Raw genomic sequence first — 26,324 nt, 5'->3', positions numbered from 1 at the left:
GGGTGGGTGAGCACTCCCTCGAGGGCTCAAGGCTATGAAGGTGGGAGCCATTGAGTTCTGACAGTTGCAAATACAGTGGGCAGTCCCAGGGCTTTGAGGGCCATATCTTTGAGCAAGCTGTGAAGATGTGTCTCTCATACAGGACACAGTAACCAAGTGCAGGGCAGGGAGGGAACCAGCTCCAGCACCAGTCATGAAAAGGGGACCCTAGGCTCCCTAGGTACCCCCCTCATATAACACTGTGGTATGTCCCCCAGAAGCTCTGCAGAGGCCTATCCCTCCGTGAATCCTGGTCCCTTCACTCACTGCCTGAGGGACTTAACCATCTCTGACCCAGGTTTTTATCTCCACACTGGAATGGGAGTGACCCATTCCACCTCAAAAGGTTGCTTAGGAGGACGGTATGGCCCCTTCCACTCCCAGGGCGGGTAGCCAGGTGGGCCAGCCTGAGGCTTCCAGGGCCCTCTGTCCCACCTCCTCCCTCTTCCCAGCTGGCAAAACAGAAGGCAGGTGGTGTCTAATTCCAAAGTCAATTTTCTTGGAATTTTAAAGAGAGCCTACAGGGCCCTCCCTTAAGAAAGGAAAAGAAAGATAAAGGAAGGGCTGTTGGGAGTGGCAACAGCAAAGAATGGGGAGTTGTGTCTGTACCTCCCTCCCTAGGTATCCAGTATGTGTGCCCAACATCTGCTGGTATGTGTTCTCCCTCACATGTACCCATGCATGGTCCCCTGTGCACATGTCCTGATGTGGTGTGTACCAATTGTTTTCTGGTGCAGACCACCCCATATATACACTGATGTGTGTATTCCCCCCAGTATCTATCCCAGCATGTGCACCCCTTACATATATCTCAGGGTGTTGTGTCCCTTCCCATGTGGGTATCCCTCACATGTGTCTTGGTGGGTGTCCCATGCATATCCCAGTGTGTATGTTCCTTCTATCCGTGTATACATATGGACAAACTGATATAAACCCACAGACATCTGGTGTGCACCCCCCTCCATATGTATAGCTCAGCCTGCGTGTATGTCCCCCTACACACATGTGTGCCTCTCCTATACATCCTGGTGTCCCTCTCCCACAGAGTGAAGACCTCACAGGCCGAGTTGTGGAGGACATGGAGGGCGCTTCCCAGGCCAACCAGCGGCGCATGAACGCAGACCCGTTGGAAGTGATGCTGCTCAACATGGGCTACCGGATCACAGGCCTGAGCAGTGGGGGTGCTGGGGCCTCTGACGATGAGGACAGCTCCGAGGGCCAGGTGCAGTGCCGGCCCAGCTAGACCCTCCTAGCCCTGGTCCCCAGCCCCTGCTACTGGCTGGACCCTCCGCCCTGGGCAGAAGAGCAGGAGGTTCTGTTTTGGTTTGTCTTCCCCCACCCCATTTTTTCATTTCCCCTGTTTTGTTTGTTAGTTTGGCATTGGGGGTGGGGATTGCTACAGTTTGCTGGCTTTCAGACTTTGGGGCAGATTGCCCTTGACTGACCCCAGCCCTGAGCAAAAGAACAGGAGGGGAAGCCCCTCCCTTTGCCCCCACCTCCCCTCCCAGCTCCCTGGAGGACTCTGGCCTGCCTCAGGTGTGGAGGCCAGACTGAAGCTGTCTTCAAGGGCTGCCCTACCCTTCTGTTGGCAGCAGGAAGGGGATTGGAATTCCCAGTCCATAAGGGCTAGCCTTGACCTGTTGCCACTCTTGCTCCCTGACTGGCAAGGCTAGCTCCCTCCTCCGTGGTCTTCAGGGAAGGCTCTGAAAAAGGACAGGGTCCCACCCTCCCTCCAGAGCCACTGTGTCAGGGTGGAAGCAGAAGGAAGGATGGGAGCCCTGGACCTGGTGCGGGCAAGGCCAGGCCACTGTGCCTGCTCTCACTGGCCACCTCTGGGTACTCAGCCTTTCCTGGAGGACCCTGGCGGGGGAGGGGGGCACCACACTGTACCCTGCCCGCCCCTGCCAGCCCTTCCACACTACGGCTCCTCTCCTCTCTCAGGCGCTCCTGGCCTCACTGTGACCTTTCTGCCAGAGCTCCCAGCCAGGCCTGCTCTTGCTGAGGCGGGCTCCCTGCTAAGGGCCCTTCTTGCCCTTGCTCCCCTTCCTCTCACCCACATGCAGAGCCGCCACAAAGACCAAAGAAGTGATGGCTTTTCTCCGTCCCCTCTGCTCTGAGGGGGGGAGGGGGAGTCTCCTGAGCCACTCAGATGGGAAAGTCCTAACTCAGTCCCCTCCCTCCTCAGCAGCCCCAAGCTTTACACTGGATGCAGCGGTCACCCCACCACTCACCAAGCCCCCCTCTCTCTGCCTCCTTGGCGCTCAGCTCAGGAGCTGCTCCTAGGAGTTGGTTCATCCTTCCTCCCCCTCCCTCCTCCCTCCCCTCAGTGCTTACTTGGCTCCAGCCCTCCAGCTGCAGCCTCTGGGGAGAAGCAGCCCCCCTTCTTGTTCTCCCTCCCTCCGCCCCTGTCTCTGCCAGGTGCCTCCTCTCAGGCCTCAGAGCAGCCCTGGAGACAGGAGGGCCACGTTAAAAGCTTTTTCACAGTTTTAAGAAGACAGGGGGGTGAGGATAGTGGTGGGGGGTCTGGCACTATCTCGTCATTGCTTTAATCCCAGCAACACAGGTGGCAGCTTCTCTCCCACCCTCCCACCCCCTCCCTCTTTCCACCCCTCTCTTCTCCTTGGTAATGAAGTCTATTTATTGGCGAAGGAAACAGCTGCTGCTCCTCCTGCTGCTGGGACTTGCTCCCCCGTCTCTTCTTCATGACCTTTCTCCAGCCAAGGAGGGAAAAGCCAGGAGTATTGGGGCTGGGCCCTGGGCCCACAGACCAGCAGGGGCCCCCTTGCTTTCCTGTGTTCGAGCTGCCCACCATTTCCTCTCTCCCTGCTTTCCACCCACCCTTCCTCCCTCCCTCCCCCACTGTGCCCTGCCTGTCCGGCCCTGGCCCTGCAGTGTGGAGAGACACATAAGCCTTACTGTTCTCTGGGGGCAGGAGCCGAGCCTTTTTGTTGCTCCGCTCCCAGGAGAGTGAGGGTGACGCAATTGATTAAAACCGTTTTGTTCTAGGTATGGCTGGTTGCATTTGTGTGGTGCAAATGGGTATTGGGACCAAAGTGAGGGTACCTGATCCCTCACCGCTGTAGCTCTGTGACTCTGAGTAACCACACCTCTAGCAGGCAGAATGAGGCCTGCCTTGGGAGGGTGCCTGTGAGAGTGGACACCCAGCCTAGCAGGGCTCAGTCCAGAGCCCGGCACTCAACTAGTGGCTGGCTATGATTTGCAATAATCATCTCTCACTCTCCGGGCTGTTTTCTCACCCGTAAAATAAGGAGTTTAGGGTCTTAGTGGTTTTCCAAACTTTTAAATTAGAACCCAAACAAGAAATAGACATTTGACATTGTGACCTAAGATACCTATGCTCATTTGTATGTATACAGTGACCATAAGTTTTATACAGTAATACTCTTGCTATATGCAATGTGTTCTATTTACCATTCTATTTTATTAATGAGAAAAAATGCTGGTTATAACCCACTAACTTTATTTCACAGCCTGCAGGGTTTTTTATGTGTCCTAGATTGGAGGATTTCTTAGACCAGGGGTTCCCAAACTTTCTCAGCTCACACTTACCCCCACCATTAGTGTCTCAGTAATTTTTTTCATAAGAGCCCCTAACCCAAAAGCAATACCTCACAGTTTGATTTATTAAGTAGTTGAATCAATAAGAATTTGTCTTACCAAGCCAGTTGTCATTTAAAAAATACTGTATATAAATGAAACAATATTTTATTTATTTCTTAAATAACTACAATAACTAGAGGGATCGTCTGCTTGTTGGGCACTGAAAAACATGTCACACTCTCTAATCAGATTGGAAACCACCATCTCATTTCCTGTTGCACACTGACTTCTATTTGCTTTTTATCACAGCGACCGCTAAAAACGCAGGTTCTCAAAGAGGACATTCAAAAGAATGTAGCACAGCCTAATGATGAAACTGTGAACTGCCTTGAACTAGCAGTTCTCTCCGTAGCCAACAGATGCTGACCATCTCAAATTTTAAAGATTCTATGTGCCCCTGTGAATTTAATGTGGCACCCTAAGGTGCCTTGATGCACAGTTTGGGAACTGTGCTTGGGTACTGTAGGAGCAATAGTTTCACTACTGACATTTAATTTTTTCTGTTTACATATGTGAAAACCAGGCTGGGGACAGCGGGGTATGCTCAGCTTCGTGCAGGAGACTGACAGGAAAGGTCCTGCCAGAGCAAGTGCTGTGGGCTGGTGTCATTCCTCTGTGTTCCCAAATTGACGTCTGCAGAAGCTTTTTCGAAACATTTGCTGACCAGGCAAGGGAAGGACAACGTTCCAGGCCAAGAGAGTGCAGTGCAGAGCCCTGAAATTCCTGACGGAGCCTGAGTGATTCCGTTCAGCTGCACTGCAGAGGGAGGGGTGGCCATGGATGAAGGGGTAGTCAAATTGTGGAGGGCTCCTTGGGCTTGGTGAGAGACTGTAGGCTTAATCCTGTAAGCAAGGAGGAGCCAACGGAAGATTTCACTAGGGCAGTGTTCGGCAAACCGCGGCTCGCGAGCCACATGCGGCTCTTTGGCCCCTTGAGTGTGGCTCTTCCACAAAATACCGACTTCTGCGCATGGACCACAAAGTTTCAATCGCACTGTATGTGCGCGCCCGCACGTGGTATTTTGTGGAAGAGCCACCCACACTCAAGGGGCCAAAGAGCCGCATGTGGCTCGCGAGCCGCAGTTTGCCGAACACTGCACTAGGGGTTCCCTTTCATTTGGGATTACTAATCTTTATATATACACTGAGTGGCCAGATTATTATGACCACCCCATCAGTACTGCGTTGGGCCGCCTTTTGCCTTCAATACTGCGGCGATTCTTCTTGGCATTGACTCCACGAGATGTTGAAAGGTGATGCGAGGAATCTGACACCATGCCTGATGAATAGCACTGTCCAGTTCTGTGAAATTTGATGGTTGTGGAACCAGCTGCCTGATGGCTCCTTTAACTTCATCTCACAAATGCTCAATTGGACTGAGATCTGGTGATTGTGGGGCCACCTAAGCAAGGTAAAGTTTCCCTCATGTTCTTGAAACCGCTCCTGCACAATACGAGCACCGTGGCATGGCGCATTGTCTTGTTGGAAGAAGCCATCTCCATTGGGATACGCCATCAACATGAAAGGATGAACTTGATCAGCAACAATACTTAGGTATGTTGTGCTATTCAGACATTGTTCCACACGAATTAAAGGGCCCAAATCATGCCAGGAAAACATGCCCCAAACCATAACACTGCCCCAACCAGCTTGAAGGGTTGTACTCATGCATGTGGGGTGCATGCTTTCATGCTGTTTCCGCCAAATTCTCACCCTGCCATCTGCATGATGCAACTGGAAACGTGATTCATTGGACCACATGACTTTTTTCCAATGCTCGACTGTCCAATCCTTGTGTTCCTGTGCAAATTGGAAACGTTTTATCTTGGTAACTGCAGACAGCAAAGGTGTTCAAACAGGCCTTCGGCTTCCATATCCCATACGATGCACTGTACAGCTAATTTGCGTACAAACGTCAGGTGGTCATAATAATCTGGCCACTCAGTGTATATAGACTTTATTTTAGAGCAGTTTTAAGCATACAGAAAATTGAGCAGATAGTACAGAGTCCCAGATACTTCCTTTCTCCCTGGCTAAGTTTGCCCTATTGTTAACATCTTGCCTTAGTATGGTATATTTGTTACAATTAATGAACCAATATTGATACATTATTAACTAAAGTCTATAGTTTAGAATAGAGTTCACTCTTTGTATTGTACAGTTCTGTCAGTTTTGACAAATGCATGATGTTGTGTATCCACCATTACACTGGCATACAGAATCATTCACTGTGCTCCACCTTTTCAGTCCTCGTCAGCTGCCCTACAATTAAAAAGTACTTAGGAGAAAATAATTTGCAAAATATATCAGATAAAAGGCATCCATAATATAGCAAAAAACTCTTAACAATATGAAAACAACCCAATTTAAAAAAAAAAAAAAAGAAAACAACCCAATTTAAAAAGTGGACAAAAGATCTGAATAAAAATCTTAACAAAGAGGACATACAGGTGACTAGTAAACATGAAAAGATGCTCGTCATTAGGGAATTACAAATTAAATGAATGAAATACTACTACACACCTTTAGGATGGCTAGAATAAAAAAGCTGACAAGACCAAAGGATGTGGAGCAACAGGAACTCTCACTTATTGCTGGTGTGAAAGCAAAATGGTACAGCCACTTTGAAAGGTAGTTTGGCAGTTTCTTACAAAGGAATGTAGCCTTGCCATAGGACCCAGCAATTGCTCTCCTTAGTATGTACCTAAATGAATTGAAAACTTGGGTCCATGCAAAAACCTACATGAATATCTATAACAGCTTTAGTCATAATTGCCAAATTCTGGAAGCAACCAATAAGTCCTTCAAAATGTAAATGGGTAAACTGTGGTACGGCCATACAATGGAATATTCAGTGACAACAAGAAATGAGCTCTAGCCAGAGACATGGAGAAACTTTAAATGCATGCTACTCAGTGAAAAAGGCCAGTCTGAAAGCCACCCTGTATGATTCCAACTGTATGACATTCTGGAAAAGGCAAAACTAGAGACAGTAAAAAGACCATGGTGTTCCATTTTTTATGTGCTTCTGCATGTGTGACATTCAAAGCTCTCACCAACCCTGCTGATACTGATAGAGAGCCTGGGGCAAAGATAAGCCTGCACAGTGAGTGTATAGCAAAACAGACAGAATTGGGACCCCTGTGTTTGTGGTGGGCAGGTGTAGCCCCAGAGGGCGGCTGCCAGTCTTTGTGCTTAGGAGGATGCTGAAATGTGGTTGCAGAACTTAAAAGGCAATAAGAGATCATCTAGCTCAGAGGTTCTTATTTCTGGCTATACGTTAAGAGTCACCCAAGATAAAGTCTTTACCATTGGTAAAGACTACCAATGCCCCACCCCAGGGATTCTATTTTAATTGGTCAGAGGTGGGTCTCAGGCATCCACCCATTATTTTAAGTCTGAGATTCATTCTAATTACCAACAGAGCTAAGAACCACTGATCTGGCCCCATCCCCACATTGTACAAATAGGGACAATGAATTCCAAAGAGGGGCAGGAAAAGGGAACAGGTCATTGGTTGGATTCCTGGCCAGCGCACATGCCTGGGTTCCAGGCTGCCTAAGGACCCCAGTGAGCTAGAAGCAAATCCAGGACTGGATCCCTAATATCTTGAGTCCTGGTCCAATTCTTTAGAAGTCACTTTCTTATTTAATGTTATACTTTTTGAACTCCTCTTATGTGCCTGGCACTGGCTTACTGAAAATGCACACAACAAACTAGTCCCTGCCCTCCCGGAGCCATCATAGTATCTGGAAGATTCGGAAGAGCAAATATGGAGGTTGTGCAAGATCTCTGCATGCATTACACTGGGAACTGTGAATCCTCCCATACATCTGCCATCAAGTGCCCTGCTGTGTGCCAGGCTCTCTGGCAGGGAGGGAAGGCATGAGGCACGCTATTGTTTGGATCAAAAGTAGGTTCTGGATGACCCGTGTGGCTCAGTGGTTGAGTATCGACCCATATGACCCAGGTGGTCAAGGTCTGATTCCTGGTCAGGGCACATGCCCAGGTTGAGGGCTCAATCCCCAGGGGGTGTGCAGGAGGCAGCTGATCAGTGATTCTCTCCATTGCTGTTTCTATCTTTCTCTCTTCCTCTCTGAAATCAATAAAAATATATATATTTAAAAAAAGAAAATAGGTTCTGGTCTTAATGAGGGCATAGTTTGCACCTGTTATAGTAATTTACAGGATCGCAGGCTAGCCTCATCCACTCATTAATGGCCCTAAAAGAGGTCACCAGCAGAGACAGCTCAGGTTTGAGACTCAGAACCTCAATCCTAATATATACTTAGACCTCAGGAAAGTTTCTGAACGTCTCCAAGTGCATCTTCTTCATCGATAAAGTGGGTGTTATGATACTGCTCTAGTTACTTCACTGCATTGCAAGGAAGCGCCAACTCATAGTGAGGTTATGCACATCAAAGTGCTTTTTAAGTGGTTAAGAGTCCTACAATGATAATGTGTGGTCTTTATAAAAATATAAGTATTTTTATTGATTTTTAGAGAGAGGAAGGGAAAGAGAGAGAGGAACATCGATGAGAGAGAAGCATCACATTGATTGGCTGCCTCCCGCATGTCCTCCATCGAGGATCAAGCCTGGAACCCAGGCATGTGCGCTGGCCAGGAATCCAACCAATGACCTTTTGGTGCAAGGGACAATGCTCAATCCACTAAGCCACATCCGCCAGGCTTAACTACTGTAATAACTAACACTGATGTTTATATTCCACAAATGAGTGAGATCCTGTGGTATTTATCCGCTCTCCAGTTCCATCCATGCTGTGGCAAATGGTAAGAGTTCCTTTCATTTCCCATTTTAGAGATGAGGAAACTGATGCCCTGACAGGTCCAGTACTTTCCTAAAGTATGACAACCACTGACAGAGGCCCAAACACCGGGCTTGCTGCCCCTGTGTTTAACCACAGTGCCTTACTGACCACCGGGGAGTAGGAGCCTTAGATTCTGACCCCAGCTGCGCCTTCTATAATCTTGGGTATGTTTGTCCGTCTGTAAAATGGGATGGAAAAGAAAATCATAAACTCTGACATCTAAAGCATCAGGTCTGTTCTCAAATGATCGCCGCCTCACCACGGAAAGGTTTGGAGCCATCCTGGGAGACAGTCTAGGGTTTCATGGGGAGAACCCCAGTCTCCAGGAACCAGAGAAGGTAATGAATGGAACAGAAGCAGAAAGGCTGCAGGGGAGAGGACACTGCGCTCCCACACACCACACACACACTTCAGAACGCCCAGCAGCAACTCCAGCCTCCTCCATGATGGCTCCTGGTTCAGCCCTGCTTCCCTGGGTTATTGATGGAGGAGGTTCTTCCCCAGAGCCTTAAAGGGGGCCACCTATGGTCAACAAATAGCTCCAGTGACACTCCCTGAGCACTTCCTATCAGCCGGATGCTGTGCTGAATACAGGAACCAATAGATCCAGTCAGTTCCCTTCTCAAGAAGTGCGCAGTCTCTTGGGGGAGACAGGCATGTAAACAGCTAATGCAAGTACACATGAATATTCAATAGGTAGAAACAGCCTCCGTGCTCTGGGAGCAAAGAGGAAGCATTTGCTAGAAACCTTGAAAGTGGTGTAGGAGAATAGAGGAAGGGCATTCTGCTGAAGGAACAGTGTGAGCAAAGACATGAGGTATGCAGTGCCTCTGACTGGCAGACATCCCAGTGAATTAATGCCAAGCAAGTCCCAAGGGAGACAGAGATGAGGGTGGAAGAGAAGGTGGGGGTTGGGGGACGGGTCATGGGGGGCCTTGAATGTCAGGGTGAGGAGTGAGACAGCCTGAGGGAGGTATTATGTGAGCCCTGGGGACTTGTACATGGGGCCAAGAGAGAACGTGCCCTGAGTTCACCCTTCAAACAAGCAACATCTTACCCTCCAAGCTTTCCCAGCTTGACAGTTCCAGCTCTGCCCTCCTTCCCTCCCCCAGCCTGCCCTATAAGTGGATCCAGATGGTCATTCCTATTTTAGGTCGTATGTGTTGGGGGAGGGGTAGCTATGAGCCCTATCAATCCTTTCCTGAGCTCTGTTAGAGGAGCTTCTTCCAGGACCCCGCTGTGATCCTGGGCCTGGAAGGAAGTGTTAGTCTTTGATGGAGATTTCCCATCTGTCTGTGGGTGATAGGGGTGGCAGCCACAGAGGAGGAAAGGGCACAAGCCAGGAAGGTTTTTACAGTGGGTGAGAGAAACAAGGTAATGTGTATGTGTGAGAGGGCCTTGTGAATGGGCTTTGGTGGGGAACAAGCCTGGGGTAGGTGCCCCAGAGGAGTCGGAGGAGCTAGACCTCCAGGTACCTGGCCCTCCTCATGTGCCTGCCTAAGACATGCAGCTACCTAGGCCAAAGGTAGGATGGTGCAGGTCATAGGGAAGAGAGCTAGGGCTCTCTGGTGAGAACCTACTCCAGAGCACTGTACCAATCAACCTCCATGGGTCCCTTAAAAAAGCTTGGGGCACCGAGAGGTAGTGGGTGATAAGCTAGGTTCCTTTCCTTAGACTGTCTGTAGACACCAATGAAATATTTGCCATTCATCCAATTTAGCAAGTATTTATTAAGCAAATGCTATGTGCTAGACAATACTAGGCATTGGGTTTACAGAAGTGAACAGGGAGTTCCTGCCCTCAAGGAGTTTCCAGCTGAGTGGGGGAGTCCAATAGTACACAGCTACCAATGTGCTGTGAAGAAAAGAATAGGGTGTCTCAAGGGAGAGTGCCAGGGCCTTTCTAATTTAGATTGGGTGGTCAGGGAAGGTCTCTCTGAGAAAGTGACATTTAATCTCAGATGAATGGAAGCTAGCCAGTTTAAGTGTGGGGGGCCAGGGGGGATTTCAGAGAACAGTGTGTGCCAAGTTCCTGGGCATGAAAGAGCATGGCACATGAGAGGAATGAAAAAAGGCCAAGACGACTATAGTATAGTGAACAAACAAGAAAAGGGCATGTGCAAATGCAGGGCCTTGTAAACCATGGTAAGATATTTTTGTTTATCTGGAGTGCTATGGGAAGATACAAGGTTGTCAGACTAGTACTTGTGTTACTACTGCCCAGTTTGTGGCAGGCCCTGAGAGACTTTTACATTGTTTACGCATCTATACACACAATAAAGGACTAGAATTACGAGCTGACAATGACAGCAGAGGAATGTCTAAGGCATAGACCTTCTTCAGAGCCTGTGATTTAGAAGATTAGATAGCTATAGTGATTGAATTAAGATGTAATGTGATTAATTCATTCAACAAATACATACTGCACACCTGATCTATTCCAAACCCTGTGCTAGATGCCCTTCGAGGATCACACACCACACATGAGTCACAGGAGAAGCACAAATATACTCAAAGAGTTTTGAGTGGGTTAGAGTCATTTTCATCTGTGATATCTATGAGGTCTTTAAAAACATCCAATCATTCAATAAACATATTTGGCATCTGCTCTGCACAAGGAACTATGCTAGCTACTGAAATCAAGGATCTTAGAGTTCCATAAAAGACGGACATATCCCTCAGAATGCATTAAAATATTAGGTGTTGTTCGGCTGCTGTGGCTCAGTGGTTGAGCATCAACCTACGAACCTGGAGGTGATGATAGGATTCCTGGTCAGGGCACATGCCCAGGTTATAGGCTCAATCCCCAGTGCGGGGCGTGCAGGAGGCAGCCGATCAATGACTCTCATCGTTGATGTTTCTATCTCTCCCTCTTTCTTACTCTCTGATATCAATAAAAATATATTTTAAAAAATACTAGGTATTAAAAAAAAAACAAGACAGCAGCTTTTCTGTAGATCAGCATTGAGGGAGGGTGATTCCAGGGGAGAAGACCTTCCCAAAAAGGCGTAACTCCCACCTACCTTGGTGGACTTGTCCATATCTCCCTCTGGCCCGGTTTTTAGTGCTGTCTTCCTTGTTTCCCTATTTCCCTTTTCCACCCTGCATTTTTTGGTCTACCTTGGCATCCTTTAAAAAGCTCAAAGAATCCAAGATCTGAGCATGGTTTCTTTATATGGCTGTGTGATATCTCGGACAATTATATACCTTCCCTAAGTGTTCCCATCTGTACAATGAAGGGATCGGAGCGCATCTAAAGCTCAGGATTTACTCCAGCCGTTGTGCTCCGCAAGGCCGTTCTTGGCACAGCTGCACGGTTCCCTCCACCCGCCTCTCACCCCGGTGCCGCCTGGCAAACAAGACCCAGCTCAAATATCTTCAGCCAAGTCTCTGCTTCGACACACACGACACACAATATTTCAGTCTACCCGTCCATTATGCTACCACCGCCTCGTAAGAGATGATGGGATGAAAAGGACAAGGGAGAGGGCTTGGGTTTGAGTCGTGGCCATTTACCTCACCGCTTGAGCCTCAACTGCTCACTTGTAACCTGGGAGAAATACCTAAGTTCGCAGGTTTAACCAATTCATGGCGATTAAAAACAATATATATATCAAGTGCTTGGCGCCTAAGACGTGCTCAGTAAATAGCGACTGCATCACCCCTTTTAGGAGCGAGCCCTCAGCTTACTGAATTACAGAGTTCTGGGTCGGTCTCCGTGCGGTGAAGGTGCAAACGCGCAAAGCTGGAGGGCGCCGAGGGCCCGGGGCCAAGCAACCCAGGCCCTGAGGGACGCGACTCCAATTCCCGGCGGGAAGGCCAAGCTGGGAGGACCCCGCCTCCCGGAAGTGACGCCACGCGGAAATCAGCGACCGAGCAGGGGCGGGCCGGAGCGGGGGCGCACAGCATGGCGGAAGCGGAAGGGATTTCGCCTCTCCTGTTGCCGCGGCAGCCACCCCCGCCCGGGATGGCGGAAGTGGAGGCGCCGACGGCGGCCGAGACGGACCAGAAGCAGTCCAGCGGCTCTGGCGGCGGCGCCATGGACGTGGAGCGGAGCCGCTTTCCCTACTGCGTGGTGTGGACGCCCATCCCGGTGCTCACGTGAGTTTTCTCCGCCTGTGGACGTGGAGAGCCTGGGTCCGCGCGGAGTGCTCGGGCCGCCCAGGGCCAGCCTCCGGCCCGATGCACAGCAAACCCTCCCCTCCGGCCAGGTCCACAGGCCTGGCCCCGAGCGGTGCCGGTTTCTGCTGAGGGTGGGTCGTGCCCCCCGCCCTCATTGCACCTCGGAGTCAGGGAGAAGGACGATTGTGGACCAGCGGGAAGGGCTCTGTGGCTGGGAAGCTCGTACGCAGGAGGGCCCCTGACACGGCCTGAGAAGACATCTTCACATTCACGGTTTATTCATTTCTTTCTGTGCACAAGCTGTCCCGCCGAGTCCGGAGGAGTTTGTTAGGGTCATACCCGCCCTGGGATGTCAGCATTGTTAGGGCCCCAGAGATCTGGGATTCAGCGCTTTGTCTGGCGGATGACCCCGGAGATTACACACCATCTCAGCTGCAAAGCGTGTTTAGGTCCCAGGGTGCTTGCCTCCCAGACAAAGGTGCTTTCTGTGGCATTAGCTTTCATCAGGAGAGAACGCAGGCAGTGTTGCCGCCTTTTTTTTTTTTTTTTGCTTCTGGCTGGGGAGACCTGGTTTGCCCTCCTGCTTCATTCAGCCTTTGACAGCTGAGAATGGCCACTGCTCGCAGTGCTGGACAGTTGCCCAAGCTCTCTCTCATATTTTTCTCTGAATTTCACAGCCACGTTCTAAGGTAGGAAATGCCTTCTCAGGTGGTGAAGCTGAGCTTCTTGTATCATTAAATGTCCTTTTTATTTATTTGTTTTTAATTCCTCACCCGAGAGCATTTTTCCGTTGATTTTTTGAGAGTGGGAGAGAGAGGGAAAGACAGAGAAATATCGATGTGAGAGAAACACATCGATTGGTTTCCTCGGCCAGGGAGGAGCCTGCAACCGAGGTTTGTGCCCTTGACCGGACTCGAACCCAGGACCCCTTGGTCCCCAGGCCAGCGCTCTATCCACTGAGCCAAAGAGCTCATGTGCACATAAAATGACTCACCCTCCAGCAGTAGGGAGAGAGACAGGTGAACCACCATCTTCGCACACTGATGTTTGCTGACCTAGGGCACAGAACTAGGAACAGATGTGGCACAAGGAGCTGTCATCTCTCTCTGGATGGGGGATCAGAGGAGAAGCAGCTGAATCCAAAGATCTGTCCACCCCCCTCAGAGAAGTTGATAATTCTTTATGAAAAGTCAGATAATAGTTACTATTACTAATAGAAACAGCTAAGGTTGGGTACTTACTCTGTTCTGGGCCAAACATTTTATATTCACTTTCTCATTCAGTCCTTACATCAACCGAATGAAAATAGATACTGTCATCCCATTTCATAGATGAGGAAATAAAGGCTTAGAAGCCAGCATGGGGCTTTTTTCTTTTTTAAAAAAATATATTTTTATTGATTTCAGAGAGGAAGGGAGAGGGAGAGAGAGAGAGAAACATCAATGGTGAGAGAGAGTCATTGATTAGCTGCCTCCTTCACGCCCTCTACTGGGGACTGAGCCCGCCACCCAGGCATGTGCCCTGACTAGGAATCGAACCGCCATCTCCTGCTTCATAGGTTGATGCTCAACCACTGAGCCCCGCCGGTTGGTCTGTTGGGGCTTTTTTCTTTTTCTTTTTTTTTTTATATATATATTTTATTGATTTTTTACAGAGAGGAAGAGAGAGAGATAGAGAGTTAGAAACATCGATGAGAGAGAAACATCGATCAGATGCCTCCTGCACATCCCCCACTGGGGAAGTGCCCACAGCCCAGGTACATGCCCTTGACCGGAATCGAACCCGGGACCCTTCAGTCCGCAAGCCGATGCTCTATCCACTGAGCCAAACCGGTTTTGGCTGGGGCTTTTTTCATTGAGATATTCTACCTTCCCAGATAGAAGCTCCAGCATTCACTCATTCATTCATTCAATAAATAGTTATTGAGGACCTATTATATACCAGATCTGCATAGAAAGCACCTGTGGAGCTTGCCTTCATGAAGCTTCCAGACTGACAAATACTTTGAGAGTTTCTGTTTGGGGACTTCCCTGGGCACAGGGCTCTGATGCTGTCTCTAGCCTTTATTCCTTTATTCTTAATTTCCATCAGCAGATGTCAGCACAGCTGTGGTATGTGGAGTACTGCTCCCAGACCTTCTCCCCAACTAGATGAACGGAATTGGGGTGGGGGGAGGAGCAGGCAGGAGGGGTCCTGAAGCTAGGGTCTGAGAAACCAGCAAAACTACTTTCTCATAATTCTGAGTCTGATGCATCCTGTGGCCACTGTGTGTCTTCAGCAGCTTACTCTATGCCAGTCCAGCTGATCAGATAGCAAGCATTTATTGAACACATCATGGTAACAACACTGAGCAACTACCAAGTGCAAGGAAGTGTGCTAAGCACTTTACAAAGTATATCCTATTAAATCCTCGCAGTAGCCCCTCATTGAGGTAATTATCATTACTATCCACCTGTCACTGATAGATGAGAATGAGTAACTCGCCCCAAACCATCCAGCTGGTGTTGTTCAGTGGTTGGGCATCGACCCAGGAACCAGGAGGTCGCAGGTTTGATTCCTGGTCAGGGTTGCAGGCTGGATGCCTGGTGGGAGGTGTGCAGGAGGCAGCTGGTCGATTGTTGTTTCTCTCTCATTGATGTTTCTATCCCTCTCCCTTCCTCTAAAATCAATAAAAAAAAGCATAAAACCAAAGTCAGGACTCAACCCAGGTCTGATTTCAGAGCCTGACTCTACTCTGAAATGTGGGGCATTCATTCACTCATAATTTAGTCAATGAATGCTTAGCTCCAGCTGAATGCTAGTCATTGCCTTAGGGCAGTGGTCGGTAAACTGCGGCTCGCGAATTCTGCGCATGGGCCACGAAGTTTCAGCCGCACTGTATGTGCGCGCCCGCACGTGGTATTTTGTGGAAGAGCCACACTCAAGGGGCCAAGGAGCCGCATGTGGCTCGCGAGCCGCAGTTTGCCGACCACTGCCTTAGGGGCTACTCTGATAAATAAGAGAAAATCCTGCTCTCTTGTAGCTTACACACTCGTGGGAGGAGACAGACAGTAAACATGTAAGCAACCATCATTTCAGAAAGCAGTAGGTACTATAAAAAAATTAAAACCAAGTAATTGGATCTAGGGTGCCTGGGGGGGTGTGTGGCTACTGTAGAAGACATGGTCAGGGACGACCTCCGAAGTTACAGTCAAGCTGAGACCTAAACAATAAGAAACAGCCAGCACTCTAAAGCTCTGGGGGAAGAGTGTTCTGGGCAGAGACTAATGCAAAATAAGCGTTGGAGTGGGAGGATTTGGTGCCCTGGAATTGGAGGCAGGCAGTGTAGCTAGAGAGGCATGAGGTGACTTCAAGGGGTAAGTAGGGCGAAACTATTGAAAGGAGTTTAAAGTGTAATAGGAAGCCATTAATGGGTGTTAAGCAAAGGAATGATGGAATCTGAATTATGTTCTCAAAAAAACACTCTGGCCCCATCCTCCCAGGTGCTCAGGCTGCAGACCTGGGAGACCTGTATCCAATGGAAAATGATAAAACTGTCCAGTCTTTCTTTTAAAGATCTTTTAGCCCAGCCAGTGTGGCTCAGTGGTTGAGTGTCACCAGGAACCAAGAGGTCACTGGCTTAATTCCCAGTTAGGGCACTTGCACCGGTTGTGAGCTCAGTCCCCAGTAGGGGATGTGCAGGAAGCGGCCGATTGATGATGTTTCTCATCGATGTTTTTCTCTCTCTCCCTCTCCCTTCCTTTCTCTCTAAAAATCAATAACAAGATGTTTTTTAAATAATTCATTAATTAAAAAACAAAGATATTTTAATCCATTGGCTTCTCACCACCACCACCAGTTCTGTGGTCAGGATCACCATCATCTTTTGCCAGTATTTCAGAATAACCTCTGAATTCACCACTGTCCTTCCCTCCACTCTTGTCCCCCTCCCATTCTCCAGACACATGCAGCACTTTGCAGCTTCAGAGTTTTGCTTTCTGCCTGTTGGCACCCTGTTCTTTCACAGATACAGTTAAAAGTCACCTCATCTGTGAAGTCTTTACTGACTGCCCCAGCCCCACATAATCACTTCCTTGAGCTGCAACTCCCCAGGCTTTGCCCCACCTCCCTAGCAGGGTGCAGCCTTGACACCAGCACCTGGCCAGTAGCTCTGCCAGCCCTTAAAAAATGGATCGGTCTCTCCAGCCCGTAGAGCCATGCTTTTCAGACTGCAGACTAATCTGGGATTCCTAGGTGGTTTGCATATTGGGGTCCATGTGCGATTTGGGTTTTTTAAATGCCCATGACTTTTAAGAATTTGAATTTTCAGTTCCTGGAATTCACCATGCTGTCATCTAATCTCTCCCCTTGCACATACTGTTTCTTCATCATTTCCTCAGAGGAGCCTTCCCTGAACCACACACACACACACACACAGATTGGTTTAAATGCCTCCTCCACCTTTAAAAAAAAATAACTTTTCATTGAGCTATAACATATACCATAAAATGTTTAAATCTTAAGTATATGTGGGACTCAGTGAGTTTTTACATACATATACTTATGTCACCCAGGTCAAGGTAGAGAACATTTGCAGTACCCAAAGGACTTCCTTATGCCGGTCAGTTTTACCACAGAGATCACCCCTCTTTTGTCTTCCAGCACTATAGATTACTTCTGCCTTTTCTTGCACTTCATATAAACAGAATAGTATGTATGTTTCTTTTTTCACTCTGCCTTTTATCTGTGAGAATTTGTTGTGTGTAGCACAAATTTATTGTTTTCCATTGTTACCTACTATTTCATTAAATGGCTGTACCCCAGGTTACTTACTCATTGAGATACTAGAGGCCCAGTGCACGAAATTCGTGCACTTGTAGGGTCCCTAGGCCTGGCTACAGATCAGGGTCAATTGGGGCCTTCTGGCTGCCAGCCGGGGCCTTCCTTCGTTCCGCGCCACCCCCTGGTGGTCAGCGCACATTATAGCGAGTGGTAGAACTCCCAAGGGGGCAATTTGCATGTTAGGCTTTTATTATATAGGATAGCTGATAACTAATAAAGTGCATATATTTTAAGTGTGAAGTTCAATGAGTTTTGAAAAATGTTGTTTCTGGCTATTTTACATAAAGGTGCTATGAACTTTCTTGTTCAGGGCATTTGTTTCCGTTGGGTGTATACTCTGAAGTGGGATTGTTGAGGCATAGAGTATATTGCCAGTTTTTCGAAAGTGTTTATACTCCCACCAGCAGTGCATGAGTGTTCGGTTGCTCCTCATCCTCACCCACTCAACGTTATCATCCTTTTAGTTCTAGCCATTCTGTGGGGTGGTCTCCCTTTACTGTTCACTGGCACTTGCCCCTCTTCTGTGCTTCCCCAGCCCCTCCAGCCACCCTTTGGCACCCATCACACACAGCTGCAGTCTCATGTTCTCACACTGGATGGAGGGTCCCTGCCGTCTGTCTAACCGGCTGCAAGATCCCCGAAGCTCAGCTCCTTCCCCATCCTTTCTTCTTGCAGGTGGTTTTTCCCCATCATTGGCCACATGGGCATCTGCACGTCCACAGGAGTCATTCGGGACTTTGCTGGCCCCTACTTTGTCTCGGTGAGTCCCCGTTCTTCCCCCCTCTGGAGGGTTCCAGGGCTTAAGTGGAAGGTTGGCCTGTCTTGCCTGCAGGCAGCTCCCTATCTCCCTGAGACCCAAGAGAATGCAGCCAGCACGCAGCCCGGGCCCTGGCCCTCTGATCCTCACCAGTGTTTGACGCCTTTACTTACCCCTTCTCTTGCCTCCAGGACAGGCCAGGAGGGCAGTGTGGCCAGAAGGATTCTTAAGTAACTGACCCAGCCCTTTGCCCACCCCTTGGGTACTGAGACATGGGTAGGGGTTAGAGGCAAGAGTGGAGTCAGACCATCCAGGAACCACATCTCTGGACCTTCAGAAGGTGGGAGTCACAAGCTGGGGACACAGGGGAGGCTGACATGGTTCCCTCGGTGTGGCCATGGAGAAGAGGGGGTGGGCTCCCTACTATGAATCAGCTATGTTCTCAGGTCTTTTGGGGGGAATGTGCCCCAAATGGGTGTAGTGGGCTTGTTCCTGGCTATTTCGAGGTTGCAGCTTCATCAGAAGCTGAAGTAAAGGGGGTATGTGGTGGCATCAGCCTGTTTATATTAATAGTTGTCATGATCATCTTACACAGAAAGGCCTTTCATAGCCATTGCTTTCACTGTCATATACTTTTATGATAATTTATCTTTGACCAGCTGTCAGCAGATTCTGAACCCAGAATCTGTCCCTACACATCTTATGTGGCAGGTTTAGGACCTGGCTAAAATGCCTCCCTCATGGAAGGCCTCTCAAACTCCCTCCCCCCTTCCCTGTCCTGCTCTGAATGCAATCGGACTGGCAGATGCAGAGACGGGCTCTCTGGGCACTGCTGTTGGGTCGGGAGGTCAGGGTGTCCTCATTCATACCAGGAAGGTTCAGAAATTGACCAGAGGACTTGAAGAAAATGAGGCCCAGAGAGTGTGAGAGAATTCACTAGGAGCCACACCAAGGGGCAGTTGTGCCTGGCACCCCGAGTCTTTGGTCTCGGTGTACAGGGCTCGGTGCCACGCTGCCTTCTTTCCACCAACATGCTGCTGCTGGCACTTCACAAACCGACCCGGCCCCAGAGCAGGGCCCGGGCCCCACTGCTGCCCACCCAACGTGCCTCCTAAGTCACTGCACTTCCACCGCCAACCCCGGTCTATCTTCCAGGCTGGATGTGGGCTCCCCACTGACCTCTGCTCTTGTCCCTCACAGGAAGACAACATGGCCTTTGGGAAGCCTGTCAAGTAAGTGATGAGCACCCATGTGGCTGGCCCTAGGGCCAGGTTCCTCCTGGCTGGGTCCTTTATCCACAGGCCAGCTAGACCTTGCCTCAGCTCTTCAAAGTCGTGTTTTCAACTCCATTGGAAGGGTGAGGAAAGGGACGAGACTTGGTCAAGATCACACAGGAAGTGGCAGAGTTGGGACTCACACCCAGGTCTGTCTCACTCCAAAACCTAGACTCTTTCTCCTGTCCCTCAAGGAGTGAACACACCATTTAAGGTGTAGGAGGCATTGTTTGGAACTCCCCTGGAAAGTTCTGGTCAGAGAGAATAAAAGCAGTTCAAGTCCTCTGGGAGCTACTGCTGGCTTGCTTTAAGTTTTCTCTCTCGGAGGCCCACCTCAAATGTGGTTCTGGTGACAGTGCCTCTGTCATCTGTATGCTCGCAACAGCATCAGGTGCTCTGTTGCCAGAGGCTGCACCCAGGAGGGCCGGGCCCAAGGAGTAGTGGGTGTCACACCCAGCAGAGGCAGCCCGCGGCTTCCTCAGGCAGGTGAACATGTGGGCCCAGGGCCTCTGAGCTGGCTTTCTGCTGCCTGCTGCTGTGGGAAGCTCCTGGCACCCATTTCTGGGCAGGAACCCCTGAGCAGCCCCCGCCCAGGCCGTGATGGTTTCTCACTGGTCCCCTGTGTCTGGGCCAGCAATTTTCACCCTTTTTCATATCCTGGCACACATAAACTAATTACTAAAATTCTGTGGCACACCCAAAAAATTTTTTGCTGATTTGACAAAAAGAAAAAAAAATGTATACTTGTGATTCATTGACACCAGACAGCTGTTGTTGTGTTAGCTGTTGTCATTTTTTTAATTTGACAGTCTAAGGGAAAAGAGATCAGTGCCCTGACTAAATAGTCAGGTATTGAAATGCTTTAAAAATTCTTGGGGCACACCCGTTGAAAATCGGGGCTCTAGGCTTCGGTACCAAGCCATTCCACTCACAGCAGCCAGAGGGCGCTCTGACCTCCCAGCACTCCCTCCGGGTCTCACCCAGCTTGAGGTTTATGAGCTTTAGCTTCCCCAGCTGCTCTCCCACTCACCCTGATCTCCTTGTGGGGAGATGGGAGGGAATGCTTTCTGATGGATATACTCCTCAGGGTGATAGTCAAGCCCTCTGCGACATGGCTCTGCCTGTATCTCCAGCCTCACCTCCCGGCATCCCGTCACCCTGTTCCTCCCTTGATCTTGGCTACATACTGCGCAGTTTTGTGCCTCTTCCTCTGTTCAGGCTGTTCCCTCTGCCTAAGGTACCCACTCCCTGTTCTGTGCCTGGCTAACTCCTCTTCGGGCTGGACTCGGTGTCACCCCAGCTGAGTTAGCTCATGTCCTCCCCAGGATCCACCTGGCATTGGGCGTATCACACTGTCACACGGCCCTGGACCTGGCTCTCCCCTGCAGTTTCAATACCCAGCTCAGGGCCCTGCACAGAGCGGGCACCAGGGAACGTTGGTGGAGCTGAGCCAGTGCCCAGAACCCCCTCTCCCCTCAGGTACTGGAAGTTGGACCCTGCTCGGGTATACGCCAGCGGGCCCAATGCGTGGGACACAGCTGTGCACGACGCCTCTGAGGAGTACAAGCACCGCATGGTAGGTGAGCCGCTCCTGGGGGTGGGAGCCAGGGTGGGAGCTTCCCCCACAGCCCGGCATGACCCCCCCTTCCTGCATCCAGCACAATCTCTGCTGTGACAACTGCCACTCACACGTGGCGTTGGCCCTGAACCTGATGCGCTACAACAATAGCACCACCTGGAACATGGTGACAGTCTGCTTCTTCTGCCTGCTCTATGGGAAGTATGTCAGGTGAGCTACCCACCTCCCACCACCCCTTGGAGATGTTGAAGGTTCTAGAAGAACTAGCTGAGTTCCTGTTGGACAAGGAGGTGGCTGGGCTAAAGGTCAGCTGCACCGGGTCCCAAGCCCAGCTCTGTCACTTGCTCACTGTGAGATCTCGGGTGACTGCGTTGGCTCTCAGCTGCAGCTGTTCTTGGTAAACTGGGGGTAATGATTCTGGCTCCGTGGAGAGACTGTGGGTGCACAGGAGAGTGGGTGACTGCCCCACAGGGTCCCTTCCCAGCTTCCAGCGTCTGAGGCAGGGTTCTGAGCAGGTGGGCCCCAGTGGTGGCTCAGGAGGACCTTGGAGGTCACAGCTTCATGACGTGTGAGGTCAAAGGTGTTAGTCTCAATTCACAGATAAAGGCAGCTCAGAGAGGGTGAGTGACCTGCCCACTTGGAGCCGGCCCGCCCCTGGCAGCCAGGCCGCCTCTCCAGGCTTTTCTCGGCTGCGCTCATCACTGAGAGCTTCTGAAAGGAGACTCTTGGGAGTCTTTACAGTGCAGAGGCTCTCAGAGGTCCCCTGAGAAGTCTGTAACTGGCCACGCACACACTGAGGCAGAGCCGGGGTTGTACCCAGAGCCCTGACTCCAGCCACAACACTGTTCACTCCTGCCGACTCCTCCCCTCTCGGGGGCTCCATTAGAAAAGCTGTGTGCAGCCGCTGCTCCTGGCTTTCATGCCCAGACAAGGGCCTGGTCCTCTGACTGGAGACCTCTCCCCAGAGACTGGGGTGGTTGTGGGTGGAACCAATAAGTTCTAGAGAAGGTGGGCACATCTGTCACCCACCAGGGCGGTGCCACGTCTCCACCAGGAGCCTGGAGCATCTCCTGCCAAGGACTGTAGGTGGCAGTCCTCCATAGCGGGTGCCAGGCCCAGCCAGTCCCTTGGACCAAATTATGGGGTGAGGGCACGGTTCCAGGAGCTTCCTCGGGGACAGCAGCCCCTCCTGGGTTGGGATGGGTGGGGCTTGGGGTGGCTCACTCACCTGGCCCTTCCCACCAATACTCCCCTCTCCTCACAGTGTCGGGGCCTTCGTGAAGACCTGGCTACCCTTCGTCCTCCTCCTGAGCATCATCTTAACTGCCAGCCTGGTCTTTAACCTTCGGTGATGGCTGCCTCATGGTCTTGGACCTGCCACTCCTTTTGGTTCCAGATTCTTTTCCTCTCCCCAAAAGGCAGGGATGGGCCTGCTGCTGGTTTTGACCCAAGAGTCTGGGCTTGGTGGGCTGGAATAGGCCGAGGATGAGCAGGGCTGGGGGGGCGGGGGGTGTAGCTGCGTATGGTGTCTCACTGGTCACTCAGAAGTTCCCTGTGCCCTCCTCCCCAGGCTGGTGACCCCTGTGCTTGAGGCACCCTCTCTGCCCATCTGTTGGAAAGGTTTTAACTTCTCCCTATAGCTGCTCCTGTGCTGCCTCAGCTCAGTGCCTGGTGGGGAGGAGAGGGTATTTGGAGCCACCAGACTGGTCAGAGCTGGATTTGGAGCCTGTTCTCCTGCCAGGGCTCGGTCCTGGGGTGGGCGGGGAACACCAGGAAGTCTCCATAAGCTAAGCCACCTGTGCCTCTGCTGGCCTCTGGAATGGTCCAGCAGGGCTGGGTGGCCCCCTTTGGCCAGAAGCTGCACTAGGGGTAGTTTGTGCCCCATCTCCTGGGGTCCTCCAGACCGTGCAGCCCCTTCTACCCACTCTCCCAGGGCCCAGCTCCCACTTGAGCCCACATCCCTCAGCTCATTGGGGCCTGGGCCCCCCAGTCAGGCTGGAGAGATGAGTGACACTGATGTGTCCAGAGTGACACCCTGCAGACCAGAGCAGCGGAAGCAAAGCCTGGCCCCAGCCCCAGGTGTGGGCCTCACTCGGGATGGCACCCCTTGGGTCCAAGATGTGCCAGAGCAGCCAGCGCCATCACGGAGCTGAGGGGAGCTGTTTCCTCCTCACCAGGGTTCCCTCTTCTCTCCTCGCTGTGGGAAGGGCCTGTGCTGCCCCTCCCCCCTCCCCACGGATTCCTGTGGGGGTGGGGAGGAGGCACTCCCTGGACAGGACAATAAAGAATTTTAACTCCAGAAAGTGCCTTGTCCTTGTTTTCTCCCTTCACTTCTTCAACTCGTTTCTCCTTGGTGTCCTTGGGTACCTCTGCCCCTGGCAAGGGGTCTGGTTAAGTCTTCACCCAGTGCCTGGCTTACAGGGTTGGAGCATCCCCCAGGTATCCTGCCCTGGGCCCAGGCTCTGGGCGTCCCTCACCCACTGTCCCAAAGCTTTCTCTTCAAGGCAAATGAACATTGAAATCCTTCCCATACTCCCTGTGGGGAGGAACTCGGCAATAGGACTGGGGGTGGGGCTGAGCAGACCACAGCCCCGGGGTCTACAGTTTGGGATGAGCCGAGAGCGCCCCAGCCCCTGGCTCCTGCCGTGTTCATCAGTCACATGGCCAAGTTCCTTGTGCTGACCCCCAGTGACCCGGTCGCTGTCCTGCTCCATGTGCCTCCACTGTGGCCTTCCGGGCCCTGCATTCTCCACCACACGCCCTGCTCTCCAGCTTCCTCCCACCTCAGTCCTGAGTTAAAAGCATGGCCTTTCTGCCCAGGCCCAGTTTAAAGGTCGCTTCCTTGGAGGAGCCTCCTAACCTTGCCCTGTGCCGGGCGTCACCTAGTTGAGCCAGTGAAGGATTTGGTCTCTGGATCTTTTTTTTTTTTTTTTTTTTTTTTTTTTAATATATTTTATTGATTTTTTACAGAGAGGAAGGGAGAGAGATAGAGAGTTAGAAACATCAATGAGAGAGAAACATCGATCAGCTGCCTCCTGCACATCTCCTACTGGGGATGTGCCCGCAACCCAGGTACATGCCCTTGACCGGAATCGAACCTGGGACCTTTCAGTCCGCAGGCTGACGCTCTATCCACTGAGCCAAACCGGTTTCGGCAATGGTCTCTGGATCTTGAGCCCTTTGTGTTCATCCTGAGGATGGCTTTGAGGACGGCTCTAGCTGTTGGCCCTCAGAGCCCCGGATCAGCTATCCCAGCTCACACCAGACCCACAGTGCTGTGGTTTCCAAGCCTGAAGTTCCTCCCCACTTCAGAAAAATTCCATTTTCAAACATCTTTCTTGCATAGTGAGGTCCATCTGAGAATTGATTGGTGGGGGGAGGGGGGGAAGGGGAGTTCCGGTACAGAGAAAAATCACAGCAAAATAGGGAAACGTTTTAAGGCCTGCTTCTGCCTGGCAGGATTTTCAGTTAGCCTTGAGAGAAAGGGCATAAACGGGGGCCATGAAAATCACCCAGCAGATACTGAGGACTGGCTGGGTGACAGCCTTGTCACGGAGCCTTTGAGGTCAGTGTACCATCCCCATTTTACCAATGAACAAATAAGCAGAGAAGTAAACTGAGGTAGGACAAGTAGCACCATGTTCAAACCCAGCAGCTTGGCTCTGCAGCCCCCCCTCGGGACCACCCTGTGAGATGGCATCGCTGGGGCACAAGGAGGGAAGTGGGGAGGGGCTGTTTCTCCGAAGGACTGGGGCACTAAGCCAGTGGCCGCAGCGCACAGGCACAGCCCATGCCCCACAAGCAGGTGACCGCGGTGGGGAGGCACCCTGCAGTGGGGGTAGGGGACACGGATGGCCAGGGTGTGAAGGGACAGGGAGTAGTCAGCAGTAAAGCTCTGAGGACAGTGGTACCTGCATGTGTTTATTTATGAAGGGATCTCATTAAATTGCAGTGAAAACCATAAATGAAGGGATTACCCCCATTTAACAGATCAGTAAAAAGAGGCTCAGAAAAGAAAACGGACTTGCAACAGAGTGGGGGAGGATGGACCTTGGGCTGGGGTGGCTGAGTGACGCACAGGTACTCAGAGTGGTGATAACAGTACTGGAGCCAGTTCTGATGAGGGAGGAAAGGAGTGGGGTGTCATTTAGTCCTCTCCGGCCCCACCTCCTCTCTTGGGGATCTGGTCCTTGAATCCATACCAAGTAGCATGACAGGCAGAGTGGAATGAAGCAGACTTGTGGGGTCTCAAAGCTTTTGTGTGGCCTTGGTCCATGGTCTTAAAGTAAATGTAATCTAGGGCCCAAAGCCATTCGCAGGGTAGGGCAGCATCTGGGAGCAGAATGGGATGCCCAAAGGGATTCCCCAGGGACAGAGGGTGTGGGAGCCTCGCTGCCGTGACCAGCACTTCCCAGGAGGCATATGTGGACACGGGGGCAGTGGTTGTGAGAAGGGACTATGTTGGAGAGGGATCACCTGGTACCCACTATATGCCAGCTTGTGCCAGGCACTTTCATTTCCCTTATAATAGGCTCTTCGCACTCCGCTGCCCAGTTTGCACTGGGAGGAAATTGCAGCTCATATGGAGAGACCTGCTCAAAGTCACACAGTGGCAGAGCAGGAGCTACTCAGGGCTGTCTGACTGCAGTGGGCAATCCTTCCATTACCCTGGTTCTTATAAAGGCTTCTGACTTGGCTTTCAAAGCAAGTTCCCATCAGCTTCTCAGCGGGTAGGGTGGGCAGCTACTCATTCTACAGAGGGCAGCCAAGGCCCAAGGGTGACAGAAGTGACAGAGTAGGTTGGCAGCGGAGCTGGGGACAAGTCCCAGGCTTCTCCTGCCCAGCAAATCGGCTCTGGGTTTTCTGAAAGCAGAGACTAGGGCGCACGCACCCCTGGGGAATCAGAATCCAGGCCCGGTTTTGCATCAGGCCCTCCTGAGAAGGTGTTTCCTCCTCCTAGTGGGGCTGCCGGTTGAGTCAGCCTTAGTCCCTCACTGCTCTTCTCCTGGTCCCTGAAACTCGGCTGCCAGGGGAGCGGGGGCCACCTACGAAGGTGTCCCCTCCATACTGGATCCCTACAGGTAACCTGCTTCAGGACGGGGGTCCCCTGCCAGTGTCCCAAAGGGCAGGCACTGCCACCTGGCATCCTGAGCACCCTCTGGGACCTTGGGGGGTGGGGGGTGCAGGAGTGTGTCTGAGACTGGAACAGCCAGACAGATGGAGAAACCCTTGTATTGACCAATGGATCTGTCCCATAGTGTTGAAACAGAGCAGGAAGGACCTG

The 26,324-nt window shown here is 51.1% G+C and overlaps 2 protein-coding genes across 2 annotated transcripts in view; both read left to right on the top strand.

The window, feature by feature from the left end:
* WDTC1 (WD and tetratricopeptide repeats 1) overlaps nt 1-3,044 on the top strand; it is a 50,202-nt gene extending 47,158 nt beyond the window's left edge. The window contains exon 16 of the mRNA XM_081088340.1: nt 1,085-3,044. Within this exon, the coding sequence (XP_080944466.1) occupies nt 1,085-1,282 (198 nt within the window). The 3' untranslated portion in view covers nt 1,283-3,044. The remainder of the gene's footprint in view (nt 1-1,084) is intronic.
* Nucleotides 3,045-12,382: 9,338 nt separating this feature from the next.
* TMEM222 (transmembrane protein 222) lies at nt 12,383-23,343 on the top strand. The gene is made up of 6 exons (XM_081086395.1): nt 12,383-12,588; nt 18,106-18,190; nt 19,388-19,419; nt 20,941-21,037; nt 21,120-21,250; nt 22,305-23,343. Exons 1-6 carry the CDS (start codon nt 12,395-12,397, stop codon nt 22,390-22,392), a joined length of 627 nt encoding a protein of 208 aa, XP_080942521.1. The 5' UTR covers nt 12,383-12,394; the 3' UTR covers nt 22,393-23,343.
* Nucleotides 23,344-26,324: the final 2,981 nt, after the last annotated feature.

The sequence above is a fragment of the Myotis nattereri genome (assembly GCF_964212035.1).
Source record: "Myotis nattereri genome assembly, chromosome: 3".
Lineage (NCBI taxonomy): Eukaryota > Metazoa > Chordata > Mammalia > Chiroptera > Vespertilionidae > Myotis > Myotis nattereri.
Note: the sequence above shows the minus strand (reverse complement) of the source record. Positions and strands in the feature narration are given on the sequence as shown.

Excerpts from the sequence above, each read along its gene's own strand:
- TMEM222 (XM_081086395.1), top strand. The coding sequence starts at position 12,395 with ATGGCGGAAGCGGAAGGGATTTCGCCTCTCCTGTTGCCGCGGCAGCCA. Across the intron at positions 19,420-20,940 it reads GCCTTTGGGAAGCCTGTCAA|GTACTGGAAGTTGGACCCTG; the intron begins GTAAGTGATGAG and ends CTCTCCCCTCAG. Across the intron at positions 21,251-22,304 it reads CTCTATGGGAAGTATGTCAG|TGTCGGGGCCTTCGTGAAGA; the intron begins GTGAGCTACCCA and ends CTCTCCTCACAG.